The 19,784-nt window shown below is 32.0% G+C and overlaps 2 protein-coding genes across 4 annotated transcripts in view; one reads left to right on the top strand and one right to left on the bottom strand.

Moving 5' to 3' along the window:
• Window positions 1-14,285, top strand: part of LOC130447035 (protein rhomboid) — an 82,817-nt gene extending 68,532 nt beyond the window's left edge. For 2 of the 3 annotated variants that reach the window (XM_056783645.1, XM_056783644.1), the window contains exons 5-6: window positions 976-1,244; window positions 3,269-11,293. In XM_056783645.1, the coding sequence (XP_056639623.1) occupies window positions 976-1,244; window positions 3,269-3,567 (568 nt within the window). In that variant the 3' untranslated portion in view covers window positions 3,568-11,293. Of the gene's footprint in view, window positions 1-975; window positions 1,245-3,268; window positions 11,294-14,258 lie in introns of those variants that run through there. The other variant, XM_056783646.1, reaches the window with a different exon arrangement.
• Window positions 11,379-18,860, bottom strand: LOC130447034 (CDP-diacylglycerol--glycerol-3-phosphate 3-phosphatidyltransferase, mitochondrial). The gene is made up of 4 exons (XM_056783643.1): window positions 17,930-18,860; window positions 16,477-16,679; window positions 11,788-11,954; window positions 11,379-11,680 (listed from the first exon to the last, which is right to left on the bottom strand). Exons 1-4 carry the CDS (start codon window positions 18,750-18,752, stop codon window positions 11,437-11,439), a joined length of 1,437 nt encoding a protein of 478 aa, XP_056639621.1. The 5' UTR covers window positions 18,753-18,860; the 3' UTR covers window positions 11,379-11,436.
• Window positions 18,861-19,784: the final 924 nt, after the last annotated feature.

Here is a 19,784-nt window from a genome sequence, read left to right as displayed (position 1 = left end):
ACCGTCATTCTAGCCCCAGAAAATCCAGTAGCAACATCTAACATTTTTTATAACGTCCAGACATGGTTACACAAGTGGAGAATCAAAACGAAATCGAAATCTGTCCAAGTGACCTTCAGTTTTACTTAACAATATTAACTTCCGCAATCCCCTAGTATCTAGGAAAACATCGCAACTCAAAGCTTAACGGGAAAAAATACAACTCTAAACCAAAATACTAAACTGACGCTCCTTGGTATGTGTCAAACCTAACGCTCCAAGAAGACTTAAGAGTACAGTTCGCACTGGATATAATTGCAAAATAAAGTAGAAAACACTACAAAAGACTAAAAGCACACATCCATTAGAACAACAAGATAATATAAGACTCAAAAGGAAATGGTCAGCTGATCTAAGAAACGATTGAAGAGGTCGCATCATTGAAGAATATCGCACGTCGCCAATAGGAATCATCTGCTCAGAGGCGAACCAATAAGCAAAAAAAAGCTGAAATGAAAATATATATATATATATATATATTTTAGGTCTCAATTATCAAATTATTTCAATAAATATGATATTAGTATAAGTCCAAATATTTCACTAAATTAAAATCTAAAACACCAAAAAACAAAAGAAATAATATTATATACCAAGTGCCTTGTACTAATCGTGACGCTGTCTACATAGGGCAAACATCTCAGTATTTAAAAAATAGACTAAGAGGTCATCAATACGATAAAAAAATAGAACTACATTAACGAACCATGAGATATCAAAAAAATAAATTCAATTATAAAGATTCAAAAATTCTTTAAACGGAATCTAATACACGAAAAAGAGAATTTTTTTAAATGGTTCACATTCATAAGAACGAAAATACTATAAATTATAAAAAAAAACCTGAATAATTTAAGTAAAATTTATAGCTCTATTTTGTAAATTCTAATAAAGTTACAAATAATTTAATATTTAAGATTTTATTTTCATTTTCAGATGGCTCCATCTCGGTTTCAACTTGGTAGTTCAACTTTTAGTGGGCCTGCCCTTGGAGATGGTCCACGGTTCGGGGAGAGTAGCGCTTATTTACATGGCTGGCGTTGTGGCCGGTTCTTTGGGAACGTCTGTTTTTGATAATGACGTTTATTTAGTTGGAGCCTCTGGGGGAGTTTACGCACTCCTCGCTGCACATTTAGCTAATGTTTTGCTCAATTATAATAATATGCAATGTGGCATATTGAGATTATTCGGAATTTTCGCCATTGGTAAGTACAAGACAATTTTTTTCAAACAACACTTGGAAAAGTTACATATTACAACCATTTTCCAATAATTTTAACTCTATCGCACTGTACGTTAGTATCCAAACGATGAATTTCAACTTTAGCGGATTTTTCAGCTAATTATTAGAAAGTAGAAGTTCCCAGAAGACAAACTTTCCTTCACTTTTCTGTACTTATATGTTCACATTATATTTTTAAGTTTAACATCATCAGTATCTAGCTTTTAAATATATCTAAGATTTATGCAAAAAATTTTTTGTGCGTTTTAAATAAATTATGGTCTTTTAAAAAAAGTTTATATGAAACTGAAAATAGTTTTAGACCATTAAGCTATCAATGCTATTTTACATTCAAAATCTCATTTTACAAAAAAATTATTATGAATGTTAAATCAATCGAATATACGAGATCTGGCTATTAAATAACGAGATAACGCCCTAGACAGGTGGGGTAAAAAACGAGTAGTGCGTTGGGTATCTAGATATCTTGTCTATGCACGTTCCAAAACACGTTTCCGTCACTATTATAATATTTGTGCAGTAGCGGTTTGAAACGAACGGAGGGACCCGATTTGAGTCTATGGAAGCGGTAAAGCAAAAAACTGCAGAGCTCCTAAAGGCACTCATCGAAGAAGACTTCCAGCACTGCTTCAATCAATGGAAAAAACGTATGGAAAGGTGTGCGGGGAGGGGAGTATATTGAAGGGGAGCATTCGAATGTAGAATAATTTCTATAATAAAACCTTTTTTCGTAACCAGTCTCGTTATTTAATAGCCAGACCTCGTATAATGAGAAAAATTCAAATTAGAACTATTGAATTATATATATCAAAATCGAGAAAGTAATTAAGTTCATTAGAAATTAGTGAAACTTGTATTGGAAAATTTGATATAACCATAGAATTGGATTTAGGGGAAGTTTGTCTGAGCTATAGTCCTGGAATCTCCACAATAGATATTTCAAAAAAAAATTGAAATCAACGACGTTTCGGCGAAAAAAAAAAAAAGATTCTTGTGCGATAAAAAAGCCGCTTACAACCAAGTGAACAGCGTAGGAAGAAAAAATGTTGAAAGAGCTTCTTGTACAAATCTGATCACTGTTAGTGCATTTGATTTTTCTAAATTTTTAGAAGCGACATCGTAAGATTTTGGAAGAATGTCACTAAGAACACCTATCAATAAGAGCTGACACAAATTCGACTATAACCTATACACACCGCCCAACAGAAATTAGGGTTTGGGGTTTTAAACCTGCTTCAAGATATAGTTTCTTGAGAACAGCGATAAGAGTAATTGCTTCAGTCTTGAACCGCTTGCCAGAACTCTACTTCTTTCAAAATTTGTTCAATATTATCTTTTTTTATTGAGGATATATGCAAATATTCAAAAAATACATATAATATGGAAATATATAAAATATGCGCTTTACATATTTGTGTTTTCTTCGTGATGATTCTCTTCCTCGAATAGTCACGGAGAATGAAACTTGGATATCTTGGGACAACCTAGAAACTAAACGACAATCAATGGAATATAAACACACTTCGTTCACAATAAAAGGTGAACCTACGCAAATCTTGTCACCTCGAAAATTCATTACACGGTTTTGGGGAAGAAAAGGCTAATTGATTTGTTACCATAATGCCAAACAATCAATGCACATATTTCCTGCGAGACCATTAAGAAATTGCTCAATTAACAACAAGCGCCTAGGGTTATTGTCAAAAGGTGTTGTTTCTTTCCATGAAAAGAAAAACTCTTAAGGAATTTGGCTTTTGATCATCCTCCGTACAGCCCGGACCTCGCTCTAAGCGATTTCCATTTGTTCCTACCTTGTTGGTCAAACTAAAATAACATGTTGAAAACACAGACGACAACCTTCTATGAAGAAGGTATACAAAAACTTGTTCTAGATTTGTAGATTGTTGTACAATGAATAATTTTTATATAACTAAACGGAATTTACATATCAGGCTCAAAATTAACCTTCTATTTTTTTTATTCCAGCATCTTGTGATGTCGGTTACGCAATTTACTCAAGATATGATGCAATGGGCTTACCAGTGTCGTATGTAGCTCATTTGACAGGAGCTCTTGCAGGATTAACAATCGGTCTGTTAGTACTGAAAAATTTCGAACAAAAATTACACGAACAACTCCTATGGTGGGTGGCCTTAGGAGTGTACGCAGCCTGTACCATTTTCGCCATTTTGTTCAACGTTATGAACAGAACTGAAGATGCCAGTGAAAATTTAGGAGATGGAGTAAATAGTCATTATGTAATGTATAACAAATGGGGGGTGTAACACTTAATCCGTTATACTATAGAGTACAATTTAGCTATTTGACGATTAAATATGAACAAACAAGGTAATTTCTAGGTACCTGCACTGTTTTAATATAATAATGGTTCTATTTAGGTAGAATTTTTAATATTTACATCACTATTGTTAAAGATTGTTAATTTATAATCTAAGGTACACAAACACCATTTAGGATATTATGTCATAATTGCTTAAAATTTATAACATAATATTTGTTATTAATAGATATAAAATAGTGGATTTTTTTTAAATTGGGTCATTTATTGAAGTAAGAAGTACGTCACTTCCACTATTCGTTTACACATATCTAAAAACTTGATTAGGAATATGTCATCTTGTAAACGCTTTCCTTTTTTTCGAATAGCTATTTGTACTCTTTTCGAAAATATGTCGTATTACAAGAGAATTACTGCATTGTAATCAAAATAACTCATCTTTTTGTTAATGAATGTTGGTCGTTCTTACTGTTTACTTTTTTATTTTCCATTTTTCTACCATATGGCATTTGAAGAAAAATGTTGTTTAAAATATTATTAGTGAAAAATCGAGATGTTCAAATTAAAACTGTGTATAGCTTATCTGATCAAATCGAGATACAAAATTGATATTGAACTATATTATTTGACCTTCATTCACAATTTGTGCTCACCTTCCTCTTTTACATCCTCATATGTTTTGATTTTTATGTGGTTTAGTTCTGCCTTACCGAATACTACTAACTAGTCTGTTGTTGATCACTGATTTGGTCCACATAATTTTTTATCTAAACATATTTTTTATCAATAGTGTTCTGGATTTTTATATTATTTTTTTGTATTATGTTCTAATTTCTTATTGCAGTTATCATTTCGATCAATATTCGATCACTAATTTCCATGCTAGTTCACAATTGCTTCTTGTACATATTGTTTACATGTTATTTTTAGATATTTATGCATTTTTTCGCTTAATATTGAGAAATTGATGCAAATTTTCTTCTTCTAGTAATTTTTTTTCAATAGCTATCACTAATTTTCATGCTATTATACGGTTGCTTTTTGTATCTACTCTTTACATGTCATGTTTTCGATATTTCCCTCATTATAATGTATAAAAAACATTTTTTTCTCTGAATATAAAAAAAATGATGAAAATTTTCTTGTGGTATTTTTTCTTCAACGACAATTACTAATTTCTATGTCGTCTTGTTTATGTTATCATCATTTCCTTCAATTTTCTTCAATAGCAGTCACTAATTTGCCAGCTATTTCACAGTTTTCTTTTTATATCTGTTAATTTCATGTCATGCTTTAGGTATTTTCCTCATTATAATGTATTAAATGCATTGTTTCTCATAATACAAAAAAATTGATGCCAATTTTTTTCATAATCCAAAAAAATTGATGAAAACTTACAAAATTTTTCTTGGGAGCCAATTTCATTCGATTTTTTTCAATACAAAACAATAATTTCCATGCTGTTCCAAAATTTCTTACTGTACCTATTCATTTCATGTCATATTTTAGGTATTGTATAATATATTATTGTAAAAATGCATTGATTTTCTTGATATAAAAAATTTTTCAAATGTTAATTTGATTTCTCAACATATTTACCAAAAATCTTGTGCTTCAAATAATATACAACAGAGACACTTCCAACTGGATATTAAAAGTAATGGCAATATTACAGAAAATTTCATGAAACAAAAAGATTTAGTTTTCTTTTAGTTTTTGTTTATTAGGGTGGATCAGAAATATTCAATAACTTTTTTTAACGGAAAAATTGGTTGCTAAACACCTAAAAAAATTTTTACTAAATATGAGCTCTTAATTTGATTAGGAATATCCCCCCATCGCAGTTTTCCATTTATTCTCAATTTAATATAAAAAAAGTTATACTTCATCATAGATTGATTGTACAGAAATGTTCTTGAGGAATTTCGCAGGAAATTTAATGCTCTACAAAAAAGTTATCTAATATTTTTTCCGTAAACTTCACACAATAGCTAGAAAATTATGTGCTTTTGAAGGTACAATATGTATGCAACGCTAAAAGAATAAAATCCCTTCATTTAGTGCTGTGAAAAATTATGTCCCTGGAGACAGTTCTATCCAAAGAGTTATTTTTGAAAATTAAAAGTGTAACTGAAAAGATTAAGGTTATAAGATATATTTTGCAATACATTTCCCAGGTAATTTTATTTCGAGCACAGTTGCAAGTCTAGGTCCTCTTCAGAACATTCAGAGTTTGGTTCATAATTATGATATCTGTTGGAGTCATCTAAATCTTTGTTTGGTGAGAATTTTTTTTCTGTGTCACTTGTTAAAAAAGTTATCGAATATTTTTAACCCACCCTATTGTTTATAAAGCTAATCTTTTTACTACCAATGAATTAGTTCATATAATCCATGATCAAGGTTATCTTTAAAAATCTGTATCATTAATAGTAACCTTCAATTAATTTCTATGCTTTTTTGTAAGTTCTTTTTGATTTATTTCCTCTTTAATCGTTCACTGTTATGTATAAAATTCTATCAATATAATTCAATATATTTACTGAAAATCTTGAACTACAAATAATTGCCAAAATAAGATTAACTGCGGATATAAACACTATTTTCTACCACTACAACAAAACTCTCACAACTGCACTGTCTGGTCTTTCGAGCCTTCCATGGTTCTATCCGGCTCGAAGGACCAGACAGAGTAATTGTGTAGTATTATGTTCCGAATTGCAGAAATTTCAAAAAAATATATTTGTGTCTCTGATTGTGTATATACACAATATGTTGTTAAATTGTGAGTGTATTGTACTGATTTTTATGTCATTAGTATTGTCATAATGGTCAAATAATCATTGTGCTTTTTGTATAGGTTTTTGTTAGAAGAATTTTGTGAATGAGTATGTTTGTGTTTATACTATTTATGTACATAATTTATTTATTTCTAATATCAAGCCAAAGACTGAGTTGGATAAAAGTTGTTTAGAATAGAGTTTATAATAGAAGTTATTGTCAATATTGTGTCAACTTTTTAGTACTTACCCCGTGGCTTAAGTAACCTGTAGCTATCATTTTTTTTGCTATATAGAATTTAGTTCTTCAGAAAGTAAAAGTTTTCAACTGAATTGTATTCATATCTTGCTATCTTGGTACAAAAATTGCAAGTTGTATGAATATTATTATTTATTTGAAAACTTTAGTACCTTTCATTAATTTCGATGTTAAAATACCTTGAACGGTGTTTTTATTTTCTCTTAGATACTCACCTGTCTGATGTAGTTGTTATTAAAGTCTTTAACAAGTGAAAAATGTCTTACTATTGTCATTTATTTATAAATATAATGTTATAATTGACAATAACTTCTATTATAGTATATATAGTAAGTTCACTGTATTACCTCCAAGCTGAAGATGATATTTATATCGAAAAAAATACTGATAGGTTTTTAACTACAATTAGTAGCTTCTTTAGCTTGGAATAAAATATTTTTACTTGCACCAAATAAGTAACAACTATTGCCTTAAAACACGTTTTTTTATATTAATAGCCTACAATTCCAAATTAGCAAAGATACATCGATTAGGAAGTCTCTGGTCTAGCAAAAGAAAACAAGTTTTTTCAGTTATATTTCGTTTTATTCATGAAAACAGTTTCCAGTGATCCTGTACAACTTTTAGAATTATTTTTTTCTTTGTTCCCAAAAAGGTTTCTGTTTCAAATTATTCATATTTTTCTCTTTGGAACATTTATTGAGTCTGAAAAGAACCACTATTCGCTGGGAAGTACATCTGGAGCATACGGTTAGTACAAAAAAATGATGTTAATTTATTAATTTTAATTATAATTTTACATGTTCTATTGTCTCTGTAAATATAAAAATTTGTTTCTTTCTACATATGAGGCGTTTCTTTGTGGTTTTCTTCTTTGTTCGGTCAAATAATGTTCAGTAATAGTCAGGAAACGAGGTACCAATTCAGAAATAGATTCTTCATGCTCACATCATTTTATTTGGACATTTGAACGTGCAAACATATCCATAAGGCAACTATGTGGTGTTTTCTACTTCTTTAAATTTTATTCTGTTGTCTTCACTCTAAATAAATTACTAGTTTCTGGGAAAGTACATCTGAAGATTATGCTTGATATCGAAACAATTTGAAGTTAATTTATTGATTTTAATCATCATTTCACTTGGTGCTTTTTCATTGTACATCAGAATTTACACTTAATATGGAAACAATTTGAGGTTAATTTATTAATTTCAATCATCATTTCACATGGTGCATTTTCTTTATTTATTAAAAATTTTTCTTCTTTTTGCATGAGGTGTTTCTTTGTGGTTTTCTTCTCCATGCTGTCAAATAACCTACATGAGCATTTGAACATGAAAAATCTTATATCAAATGATGATAACTTTGGGAAGTCTTAATTTCACTGCTATTTTTGGAACTTTTTTAAAATTTTTGATTTTCATAAAAAAGAGTCACTATAATATTTTTCACTCTACGGTATTTTGTTCAGTAAGAAACAACAATGATTTATAATCTTTTGTTTAAAAAAATTATGAAACTAAAAAAATGACAGTTTTCCTTTGAATGACTATAATTCAAAGGAGTATAAAAATATGTAATTAGTGGTAACCCAGATCCTTCAGACAGAGTATGTCCAATCAGAGTAGAGAAGAATTAATTCTTTCTTTCGCTGTTTTTATCACTATTGTAACAGTTCTATTTCTTATCTTTATTTGTTGTGATTATTTTGCGAGTAGATTCTTCCAATTTTTGGATATAAGCAGGTCAAATAGATCCAAACACTCATATCTGAATTATGTAGAATAGTATTGTCATGCTATTATAAATAACAATGAACAAGTGGCACTATTCAACTGCATTTTTGGTTTCAAGATATGTTTCACTATTAATTTGTTGAAATTCAATATTGTACTGATTTATCGAATTAATCATATCTTAATATCCAATTAACATTGTTATAGGATAAAATATTTATTTGAATAAACTATTAATAAAGCACAACAAAAAGAAACAATGGAAGAAGAAATACTTTACTACTAAAACACCAGAACTATTTATTTAACGTAACATTTATTGATAAAAGAACATTTTAATTACTATTTCCCGTTGTTATTATACACTACCAGTCAAAATTTTTTACCCACTCAAAAGTTTACGTGAAAAACAACAAATAAAAATAATATTTGTTCTACTTCATTCGTTTTTCAAGATATTCCAAAGATTTGAAGTGGAAGCAGGAAACCTATTTCCGGCTTCCCTGTCCAATTTCTCCCATCAAATCAATCAGGTTGAGGTCGGGCGATTGTGATGACCAAATTATTACTTCCAGTACATTATTCCTTTCAAATTGTCATGATGGAGGATACGTTTTCTGCCTATCAGAAGCTGAGCAGAACGTACTGCATTTTCATTTAATATTTTTTTAGTACTCTTTCTTCACAATTTCTTTCATTTTTAATAGGTTTTATTACTCTCTCATAATAAAAAAAATCGTGTTTTAATGTATAGTCTATATTGTGTAAGTTAAACCACTGTTTTCAGTGATACAATAACTAGTCATATAATTTAAAATAAGCAAAGCTTACCAAAGAAAGTGCTAGTTAATTAATATTTACCCAGTTGAAACTACAAAAATTGCCTTATTAAGGTAGAATACCACTATCGCAAAGAAATATTGTATTTTTATACTCAGGTAGAAACAGTGTTGTTTAGAAATAGTTTTTATAACTATTCAAATGTCTTCACAAATGTTCAATTTTTGTTTTAAACACCGTTGCTGTTATGCTTTGGCAACTGTTTTGTAACAAAAAGCAAAAATTAAAAGTGATTTTAAAATTAAGTGTATTTTTATTGAAACTCTAAATGACGGAATGATTTTTATCATGCTTACATATTTGGAATATTTCTACGAGGGCCGTTTTTTTTTTCAACCTCCGATAGGCTGTAAATAAAAGACAAATCTATATAAAACAATAATTTTATTACTAAAAGATTGGTACGGTTACTTTTCGACATAATCACTGAAGAGATTGCGACTTTTGTCATATCTGTGGACAAGCTTTTCAATACCCTCTTCAAAGAAAGTTGCCGCCAATGAATTCAAGTAGAGTATAAAACAGATCTTGAAACTTCTAGAAATCTTAAAACTTTCAACACCATCACTCATGAAGTTTTCCTCATACACACGACTCATTCTCCGATGGATTTCTGCAACACTATAGTCTTCAGCCTGTAGAAAACGAATCACACATCGCAATTCACACTTTGCGGGAGCATCAATAATGGCGGACATGTTTACGTGGTTGTAGCACAACGCCGACTGACGCCTGAATGTCAACAATGACGGAGTGTGTAATGCGAGAGCTTCGCAGTCGTCTACACCGCTTGTCCGCTTTTTTCTGTCCGCCTAGCGTATGTACGGAGCGATTGGATGTTGATAAAAAAACGGCCCTCGTATATGAACAGTTTAAACGGAAATGTCCCACTATTAACCTTTTCACTTCATAAATCATTTCTGAAATCCATTATGGGACTAACTTTATCAGTTGCAGCAGTCAAATGTTGAAAACCTACTAAAATTGGGCAAAGCCGGGAAAGCTTCACTGGCCTGACTATAGAAGAGCGCCCCAGTGAAAAGCTTCCACTTATAAAAACTGTCTATATCGACGTTTATCGTTTAATCGATCATCTGTTATGTGAGTGCTCCTATCGTGAAGTGAGAAACGACGTTTAAACCTGTGAGGAGAGTTAGCTAGTTAACTAAGGTTCCAAATGGTACGAAATGTAGGGTAACACCATGAGCCTCAAGCCTACAAGTGATCCCCAACCAATCTAGATCGAGCATACCCGTACTAACCTAACCTAGATAATAAATCATGTTTAGAATATATAGAGTAGTGGTTCAACAAACCATGAAAAGTAAGAAGACCATTGGTATGATCACTCGACATTGTACTGTTAAACCAAGACTTCAAAAATAGGGAGTGACACTGTACAACTATTACAAAGAGTATAGGAAAAAAGAAGAGACCATAGAGTATCTGCTCTATCTTGAAGTGAGAAACGACTTTGAAACATGGGAGGATAATTAGCTAGGTAACTAAGTTTCCAAACGGTTCGAAATGTAGGGTAACACCATGGGCCTCAAGCCTACGAGTGATCCCCAACCAATCTAGATCGAGAATACCTGTACTAACCTAACCTAGATAATAAATCATGTTTAGAATATATAGAGTAGTGCTTTAACAAACCACAGAAAGTAAGAAGACCATTGAAGTGAATACTCGACATTATACTGTTAGCACAATACTCCAAAAACGTCACAACTGTTGAAAAGAGTGTAGCAAAGAAGAAGAGACCATAGAGTATCTTCTCTAACAGTGCTCTATCGGTTAGCTAGTTAAGTTTCCAAATGGTGAAAAATGTAGGTTAACACAATGGGCCTCAGGCCTCCAAGTGAACCACGACCAATCTTGATCGAACATACCCGTACTAACATAACCTAGATGAGAAATCATGCTAAGAATATATAGAGTAGTGCTTCAACAAACCATGGAAAGTAGGCAAACATGTTGATAGTAGCGTTGTGGGCGTCCAAGGATCGTTAAGCACATGGGCCTTCTCATAGGCTCACCATGCCCCAATTGATATTACCAAAGGCCAAAATCCTTTGAGAAGGCAATTAGGCGCTATGGCTTGAACTTTTTGATGTCATTACGCAAAATGTGAGGCTTGCCCAATGATTTGAACCGCGCTCGGACAAAGATGTAAACTCAATTGGCAACTTTAAATATATTCAAAAATGAAATCAACAAAATCTACAACAAAATATGTTTTAAAAGTAACTCCTGAAAAATAAAACAAAAGTGTTAACCCAAACTGGAACTTTCCTTTCCGTTTCTGCTTTCAATCCTAATTCAAATAACCTCGAACATTCTTGATTCAAGCGATTACTCAAATCTGAATTTTTTGTTACTATTGCCACTTGGGTTTCTAAATCTCGTTTCACCGATCTTTCTCCAAAGTTCGGAGATCCAATCAATGTCATCGAGGGAACATTTTCATTTGGCATGTAATACCTAGAGAATATTAATAAATATATTAAAGTGGTCATATGAAGAAAACATGTAAAGAACTATTTACACAAATAGCTTTAATCGGCATAAAACTATACTGAAATACTTACCATAAACCTTTAGAGTGATATGTCCAACTTTCCCTATAATATTCAAATAAGCGAATTCTATGTTGTTGATTTTTTTGTTCATATAACTTTTTAAAATTCTTGGCTATGTATGAATATGCATAGGGTATCCCCCCAGCCAAACCTTTTGCTCCTAAAAAACCATTGGCCTAAAAAAATTAGTTCCATGCAATGGGAATCAATTAACCCAGAGTACTCGATACATAGAGAGAAGTTTCGCATTTCGAGGTTATGTTTTGCACATCACCTTCTGTGTTAATTGTTTCATTTTCATGACATATTTACTTGCCCTTTTTTGTTTTGACAGTTGTATTGTAGCTTAGTGTACTTGTACTTCAAACTGTCTTATGAATTGAGGAGTTTATGCATCGATAGGACTATTATCAGTTAGATACTGAACACACAGTTTACACTATCACTACACCAACACCAACTGTTTACCTTCAGTATCTGAAGATGATAACTTGGTTATTTATCGAAACGCATGTCAGATAGTTTATTGTGAATGTTGGTGTAGTACACATCACTGAGCAGGAGCGATGAAATGGTGATTCCATGCTATTTTGAATAATGGAGCCGCCTGGTACACAGATGGCTCCAGAAGGAATGGCTTGACCGAAAAAGGCTTCTAGGGAGGACATTTGAAAATAAGCGAATCTTTTTCGCTTGGGGAACACGCCACCGTCTTCCAAGCCGTGATGTAATGCGGACGAGCGACACTCAATAGACGCCACAGGAACACAGTAATCTCAATCTGCTCTGACAGTAGAGCCACCATACAAGATATAACGGACGAAAACCTGTGCTCTAGGCTAGTGTTGGAGTGCAAGAGAGTTTTACAGAATCTGACAACAAAGGCAACGACGAAGTGCGACTCACTCGCTACACTCTGATCGACGAACCCACCGATGGGTGCAGAACCCATCCTTGGTGTGGCCTAAAGCATTCTCATCGCGTCTCTAAACGGTCTACTCACAAGGCAGGCTCAGATAGATGGACCCCGTGCGTCTCTCACCAAACAACTGCTCCAGCTAAATAGGCGCGAAATCAGACTAGTGACCGAACACTGCTATCTCCACACCATGGGTAATCACGGACGATCCGAAGTGCCGTAGGTGCACGGAGGAGAACGAAACCGCAGACCACGTTATCTGTCTAGGCAAACCTCACAACTTGCCTAATGACATTAAAGGGTTCAAGCTAAAGCGCACGATTGGCTTCTCAAAGGACATCGGCATCTGGTAACGTCAAGTGGGGCGCGACGGGCCTATCTGAAGGCCTATGTGCTCAACCGCTCCCTGGTCGCCCACAACTATGAACTATGAGTGTTGGTGTAGTGTTAGTTTAAACAGTATATTTAGTATGAAATCCCTAAGGATTCCTTAATTTCTAACTTAGTTACGAAAAATTAAAGACTAGTTATCTAATATACTTTTCTTACTTTTGCACTTCTCATACATTTTTGGTATAGTGTTGTTAACTTTCTTATTTATGTTACTCGCCCACTAATAAAGACCGCGAAGTCGGTTCTGTTAGGTTATAAAAGCTAAAGTTTGGCGAATGCCGCGGGTATTTTTTTTGTAGGAGCTGTTTTTTTTCTTGTAACTGTTTTCATAGAGATAACTTCTAAGAAGGCCTTTTCGTTTGATTACGGTATTCTAGGGATCTTAAGAATCCGGAAGTTCCAGAAAGCTGTTTTAATATATAAAGCGAGAGTCTAATAGCTTTAAGTCAATCAACAATTCAATGGCATAGTGAATAGATCGGGACAGTGTGACCGACAGCTGAATACAAAAAGTGAGTTAAACGGTATATTTTAAAGAGAGAATACTCAGAAAATATGTCTTCACGGAATGACGAATCGTTGTTACGATAGTACATTTTTGCATTACTTTTTAGCGGGAAAAAATCGCGAAGATTTGATTTTTTTTTAAATTGTCTCCATTTTTCCGAAATTTGTACTAAACAAAAAACCGCACTCAAAAAGCTTTACTCATGGCTTAAAAAATATGATATAAACACCTAAAATATGAAATTCCAAAGACAAAGTGAATAGTTAAGTGTGTAAGTGTTAGTGAATAGTTAGAGCTTAAATAGACTATTTAAGTAAGATATACCGTGTGTATTGATTCATCTCACCCGTTTTGTGATTAAATACTGTTTATAAATAAATAAACGGAAATACCAAAACAATTAAACCTTATCATCATCATAAGTTACATCTAAATTTATTACCAAAAATGAAAAATATAAATGTATAAATCACTTATTTTTACATTTATGTATCAAAAATTTATTAATAGAGCAAAAGTATAAACAAAGCAAACACGTCAAGAACATAACCTAGAAATGTGAAGTTATTTAAATTTATCAAGCACTCCCTTTTAGCTCATTTCCTTTAATTCAACGAATCTATGAAGTGGGTAAAAAACCTAATTATTAAACCTTTGTAGGGAACCAGATAGGAGGAAGTCCCTTAACGCCGGACGGTACCTGTCCGATGCTAGGGGTTTGGAGTGAAGACTATCCGATACTAACCGCCACTTCCAAAGATTGCGTTTATTCTCACCAAAGTTTAATTTATGTTTTTGAATATGTTTATTGCAGAGGTTGCAAATTTGTTCTTTTAGTTTGATTTTAAAATTTATTGAGTTAGTTAAGTTGTCAATAAAAATAAGTTTTCAAAATAGTTTTTTTTTTAATTTTTACTAAAAACCTTAAGTGTTCTATACTATGGAACTTCCACCTAAATTAGCGTATCTATCATAATCAACCAATAAATAAAATTAACAATCAGATTTTAGATAAAATATTACCAATGTTATATAATTAAATCAAATCTCTAGGTCTAGTAACCAAATCATTCAAAAGAATTATGTGTTAAATTGAAAATGGAAAGAAACTATCTATAATGAAGCAGCTATTAAAACAACGACCTTCTATATCACCAGCTCAAAACTGACATGAAAGTGCTGAAGAATACTGATGAATTACCATCTTCTTACCATTAGTCGATAGGATTAGTATTAACAAAGATTAAAAATGTATCTTTAATTGCTGTTTCGAAGCATACATGAATCAAAGATACCAATACTTTTACCAAAAACGTCTTTTATTGCACGGTAGCTTTTATGTTGTACAACAAAATGCTCAGGAAAGACGAAAAGGAGGCTAAAAAGTATTTGGATATTAGTAAAAAGAAAATAAACCACCACACTAGCTTTTTTACATGACACTATCGACGCAGGAAGTACCCGAAGAGAATATCTCTACCAGAAACTAGAGAATACAGATCCTGTGGGGAGGAAGACACTTCTGTGGACATAGTTCTAGAATTCCTCACAGTAGTAATCATATGCAAAAATTCTTCTACAAGAAACCGTTAGGTGCGAAGATCTACAGAACAGATATTGAAGTTTAGTCATAGATATCAAAAACAGCTCTGATAGAGGAGCACAAAAGTCCTTAAGGTTGGTTAGGTTAGGTTGGTGTGCCCTATAACCTAAAAAGCTACAAACAACAATCCAATACTGTACTGGAACACTGGTTAGAAATACTTGGAATAGTTTGGGTAGAAAGATAGTAAGTCAAGATCCAATGTTATGGCTAACTGACTTATTTCCAGTGAGATTAAAGGCTCGTTCAGACAATGACATTTTATGTCGTGGCACCTAATGCCGTGACGTGAATGCCGCAACAATGCATTGTCTGAACGGTTGAATGTCTCGATGTCATGGTGTCGTGACGCTAGTGCCGCATATCAAAAATTTTTGATATACGACATCGTGCACCGGCGATGTCGCGGCAGTGACATCAAATGTCTCGCTTGTTTCATCGTTTGAACATCGGCGACGGTGACAGTACTGAGAGTGCGATACTACAATACGTATTTTTTGGCGCGAATCTGCTGTTTATCATTTGATCATGTCTCCGTTTTACATATTTACATTTCTGGAATGTTACCAGCAAAACCCTTGTCTATAGGATAAGTCAATTTCAGCCTTTAAGGATAGAAATAAAAGGGATCAAGCGGACGAAGCGTTTTTGAACATTTTTAAATTAGAAAATGTGAAAGCATTGAGGGCAAAAATTAGATCAATTCGAGGAACATACAACAATGAATTTCGAAAGGTGAAAAAATCAATGACAACTGGTTCTGGTGTTGATGAAATTTATAAGCCCAAGTCCCACTGATATAATTTTGCTCACGCCTTCCTTTCCAAAAACGATGGAAATTGTAAAAAGACTTGGGGTCCTCCAATTGCAATTCCCTCAACAGTGTTCCTGATGCACCTAATGTGTTCCTACGTCTAATCTACTTTCTTACCCACACTGCCTCAACTTCAATTAATTAGTTCCTCTAATACATCCGCTACTGCAGTTACGAGCTCCGCCATTTCTGATAATAGTATGTCGAAACTCAAGTGTTGGTACGTGTGAACACCTAATGTCATAACGTCGATTGACAAACGCTGTCACAGCAATTGATGCCACGACATGAATGTCACCGTCTGTCACGTCTTAACTATAATCAAAGCTGAACCTAATAAATAATTTTTCAAGGAATTTTCATAACTAAGCACCGATTCTTGAATTTGTTATTAGAAACATGTAAAGTTCATTTGAAATCGTGTTATTCAAGTCCCCAATGCCCCAACCACATCACATTACCTTGGGATGAGCCATAAGAATGTCACAGTCTGCTTCACATTTATCTATTATTGTATTCATATAATCTTTTGTTAGATTAAAATATCCAGTAGCTATTTTCAACTTACTCCCTGGAGGAGCATCAGCCAATATTTTATTGGTAATCAAGGCGTCATGATTAATATCAAGTTGTCCCATTTGTACCATCGGATATATCCATGTGTCTAAAACCGATATTAGGAAAAAAATTAAGAAAACACCTCACTCAAATGTGTATATATGATACGCACAACATTTTTATATATGTTTTATATCCATATAGTCAATAGTTTATATAACTAAACTAACCTAACCTAACCTAACTGTGTCAAACATAAAGTTCAATGCAATTCAAAATGCCACAACAATTCCTCATGCAAAAACAAATAAGTTGATATGCAGCGAAGATTGATTTTAGTAATATACTTTTTTACATTAAAACGACTGTTAATAATTTATATTAACTATTGACTATATGGATATAAAACATATAAAAACGTTGTCATTAAACATTTATTTAAATAATGAGTGTTGTACCATTTTGTGTTACACAACGCATTCTGGCAAACACCAGTCGCACAGAACGCGTTGTGACTGTTTTAAACAACCATTGGCCGTTTTCGATCTATGAGCGTAGCATATATACGTGGCGTACTTATGGATATTATGACGATTATAGTTTGTTTGAAGTATTTTTTTGACAAAACTTACGTTTTGCTGAAAATCGCCAAAACACATTTTTTGACCTTTCACCTTGAATAAATTTTTTTCCATAATCGGGAACTTTCAAATTTTATTTTTAATTATATTTTAAGCAATTTTACCGATTTTCAGCTTGGTGAAAATTTATGTAGCTTCCTATTATTTATTGGTCTAATTTGTCCAGACTATTACTACTAGTAAATAGTAAACACGGCTACCTATGGGTGGTACTAGTGAGCTTATGAACTGTCTTTGTGTTAATGTATTAGTGTAGCGTCAGTTGTCAGTTTGACCAATGCATCATGCTTTTCGTTCCGTTTTAAAACTTTAAACATATTTTTTAAACACTAACACCATAATTATTTAGCAAATTTTGATCCTATTAATTTAAAACCTTGATAGAAGAAGCTTTACAATATCATTTTCTAAGGAATTAAGTACGATTTTGAGAATAAATTGAAAGTTTTTTGTTTTACGAAAGATTTTTCATGATTTTTTTATACGAAAAAAAATTATTTTTTCAAACTTCCGCCATTTTGTTAAAATTTGATATTTAAACCCCTACGTACTTCTATTGCTTTTATTTTAAACATTAAGAAAAAGCTAGATTTTTATGTTTCAGATCAATAACTATGACTAAAAGTTGGCGCTAGTGCGGCCTCTCTGAAAATTCCTCTTATGCTTATAGTTCTGTATTGACGCCATTTTTTTTGGACCTCTGTAATACACTTACCTTTTGAATTATTGTTATCGTTGCAGTTGCAGTTCTTATCCATAGCATTTTGTATATAATATTTTATTTTATCGGCAGCTTTTTCGACAAAATATTTCTTATTGCTTTCGTATGGCAATTGTTTCCAATTTTTAGACAATCCAATATTGTCATGTTTATCTAAATGTAAGCTGAAATCTTGAACTTCATTAATTAAACCAGAATAAAAATCAGTTAAATTTTTATCCTTGATTACAAAATATCTATCTTGACGATTAGTAAAATAATCATTTGATAAATTTGCACCACTAATTATAAGCGTGTCATCAAAAATATAGATTTTCATATGTTGCAAGCCTAATAATTCATTCCATCTATCAGGTACAATCTTTTTAAGAAAACCACGTAATTCTGGTGTATGATATAAAGATACTTTCAAATTAGTATTTTCCTGAATTAATGGTAAAATCATATTTCTAGAATTCGATGTACCTCTGCTTCCTCTAGTATAATCTAACAAAATATTAATTCTGAGTTTTTTATTTCTATAACTCTTGTTATTCCTTATGGACTCTAATAGTTTCTGTTCCAAATTACCACTTCCTAAATATAGACTAACTAAGGTAATACGTTCTTTGGCAGTAGAACAGTTTGTTAGTAGAGTATTGTAGAATTCTTCAGGTTCCGTTAAAATCGTTATATCTTTACCACTTACAGAGAAACATGGTGCAACAGTAAGAAGCCATCCAAAAGGTATGTTTTCATTTTTTATTACTGAGTGCGTGTAAGAAATTTGTTCAGATGGTAATGTTGTCTCTAGCACACTGAATAATCTTCTAATCATTTTCAAATGTCATTTAGGTGTTATTTAATATATTCCGGACTATTAATACTAATATAAACATAACCAAAGATTCAGCAATCTGACGTTTATGAAATTTCTTTTGACAAATGAACTTCGATTACTCGAGAGTTCACTCGATACTTCATGTTCCAAAAAAATACAATAGATGAAAAATTTGATGATGTAGTTGAGTATTTCTATTGTTATTTAATCTTGAAATAATAATAGAAAACGAATTTCTTGTCTTTTTATTGAATTAATTATCAAAAATTGAACCTTAATTTGTGGTTTGACAATATTACAAACTTTTTAATTACAAATAAAAATAAATCTTGGTTGAATTCCCTATTTCTACCTTCATATAGACACAAATTTATGTGAATTTGTATACATTTCAGAAGCTATATCTAACTATTTTCACAAATCGTTATCTCTATCGTTTTAATTATTCTATGTACCATAATCGATTTAAACTAAAAAAATAATAAGTCTTAGTTTACACCCTGCGTTTAAAAACAGTGTCATTCCGTAATTGATTTGTCTGAAATAAATAGAAATAATAATAACTCCTTTTATTTTTATTTATTTATATTTATTATTACATGGAATGATAGATTCAGAACCAAAATAAGTTATTGTTAACAAATCATTTAGATATAATTTGAAATTAATTTAGTGTTTGTAATCAGAAATTTAGTATAAATCGGATACTAGAAAGTATTGGTAAGGTTACGTTTTTCCAATACATTTTTGAACGATTAATCTCTTTATTATTAACAATAAAAATAACAAATCAAATAGATAATAAAATTGTATACATTTGTTTTATATTAAAAATTTATAGTTGAAATAGCCTGAAATACAATTGGGTGTTCCTCCGGCTAGAACGTCATAACTAACGTTCGCTACGACCCTTGACAAGAGGTGGATCGAAGTCAGCGTTGAATATTTTACTGTCGCCGCTAAGATATTTTGATTTTATTTCAATATAAATTAGTTAACCACTCCACTAAAAAGTTCAATGACTTTCAA

Source organism: Diorhabda sublineata, chromosome 7 (genome assembly GCF_026230105.1).
Source record: "Diorhabda sublineata isolate icDioSubl1.1 chromosome 7, icDioSubl1.1, whole genome shotgun sequence".
In the NCBI taxonomy this organism is placed as follows: domain Eukaryota; kingdom Metazoa; phylum Arthropoda; class Insecta; order Coleoptera; family Chrysomelidae; genus Diorhabda; species Diorhabda sublineata.
This window is presented reverse-complemented; position numbering and strand designations above follow the sequence as displayed.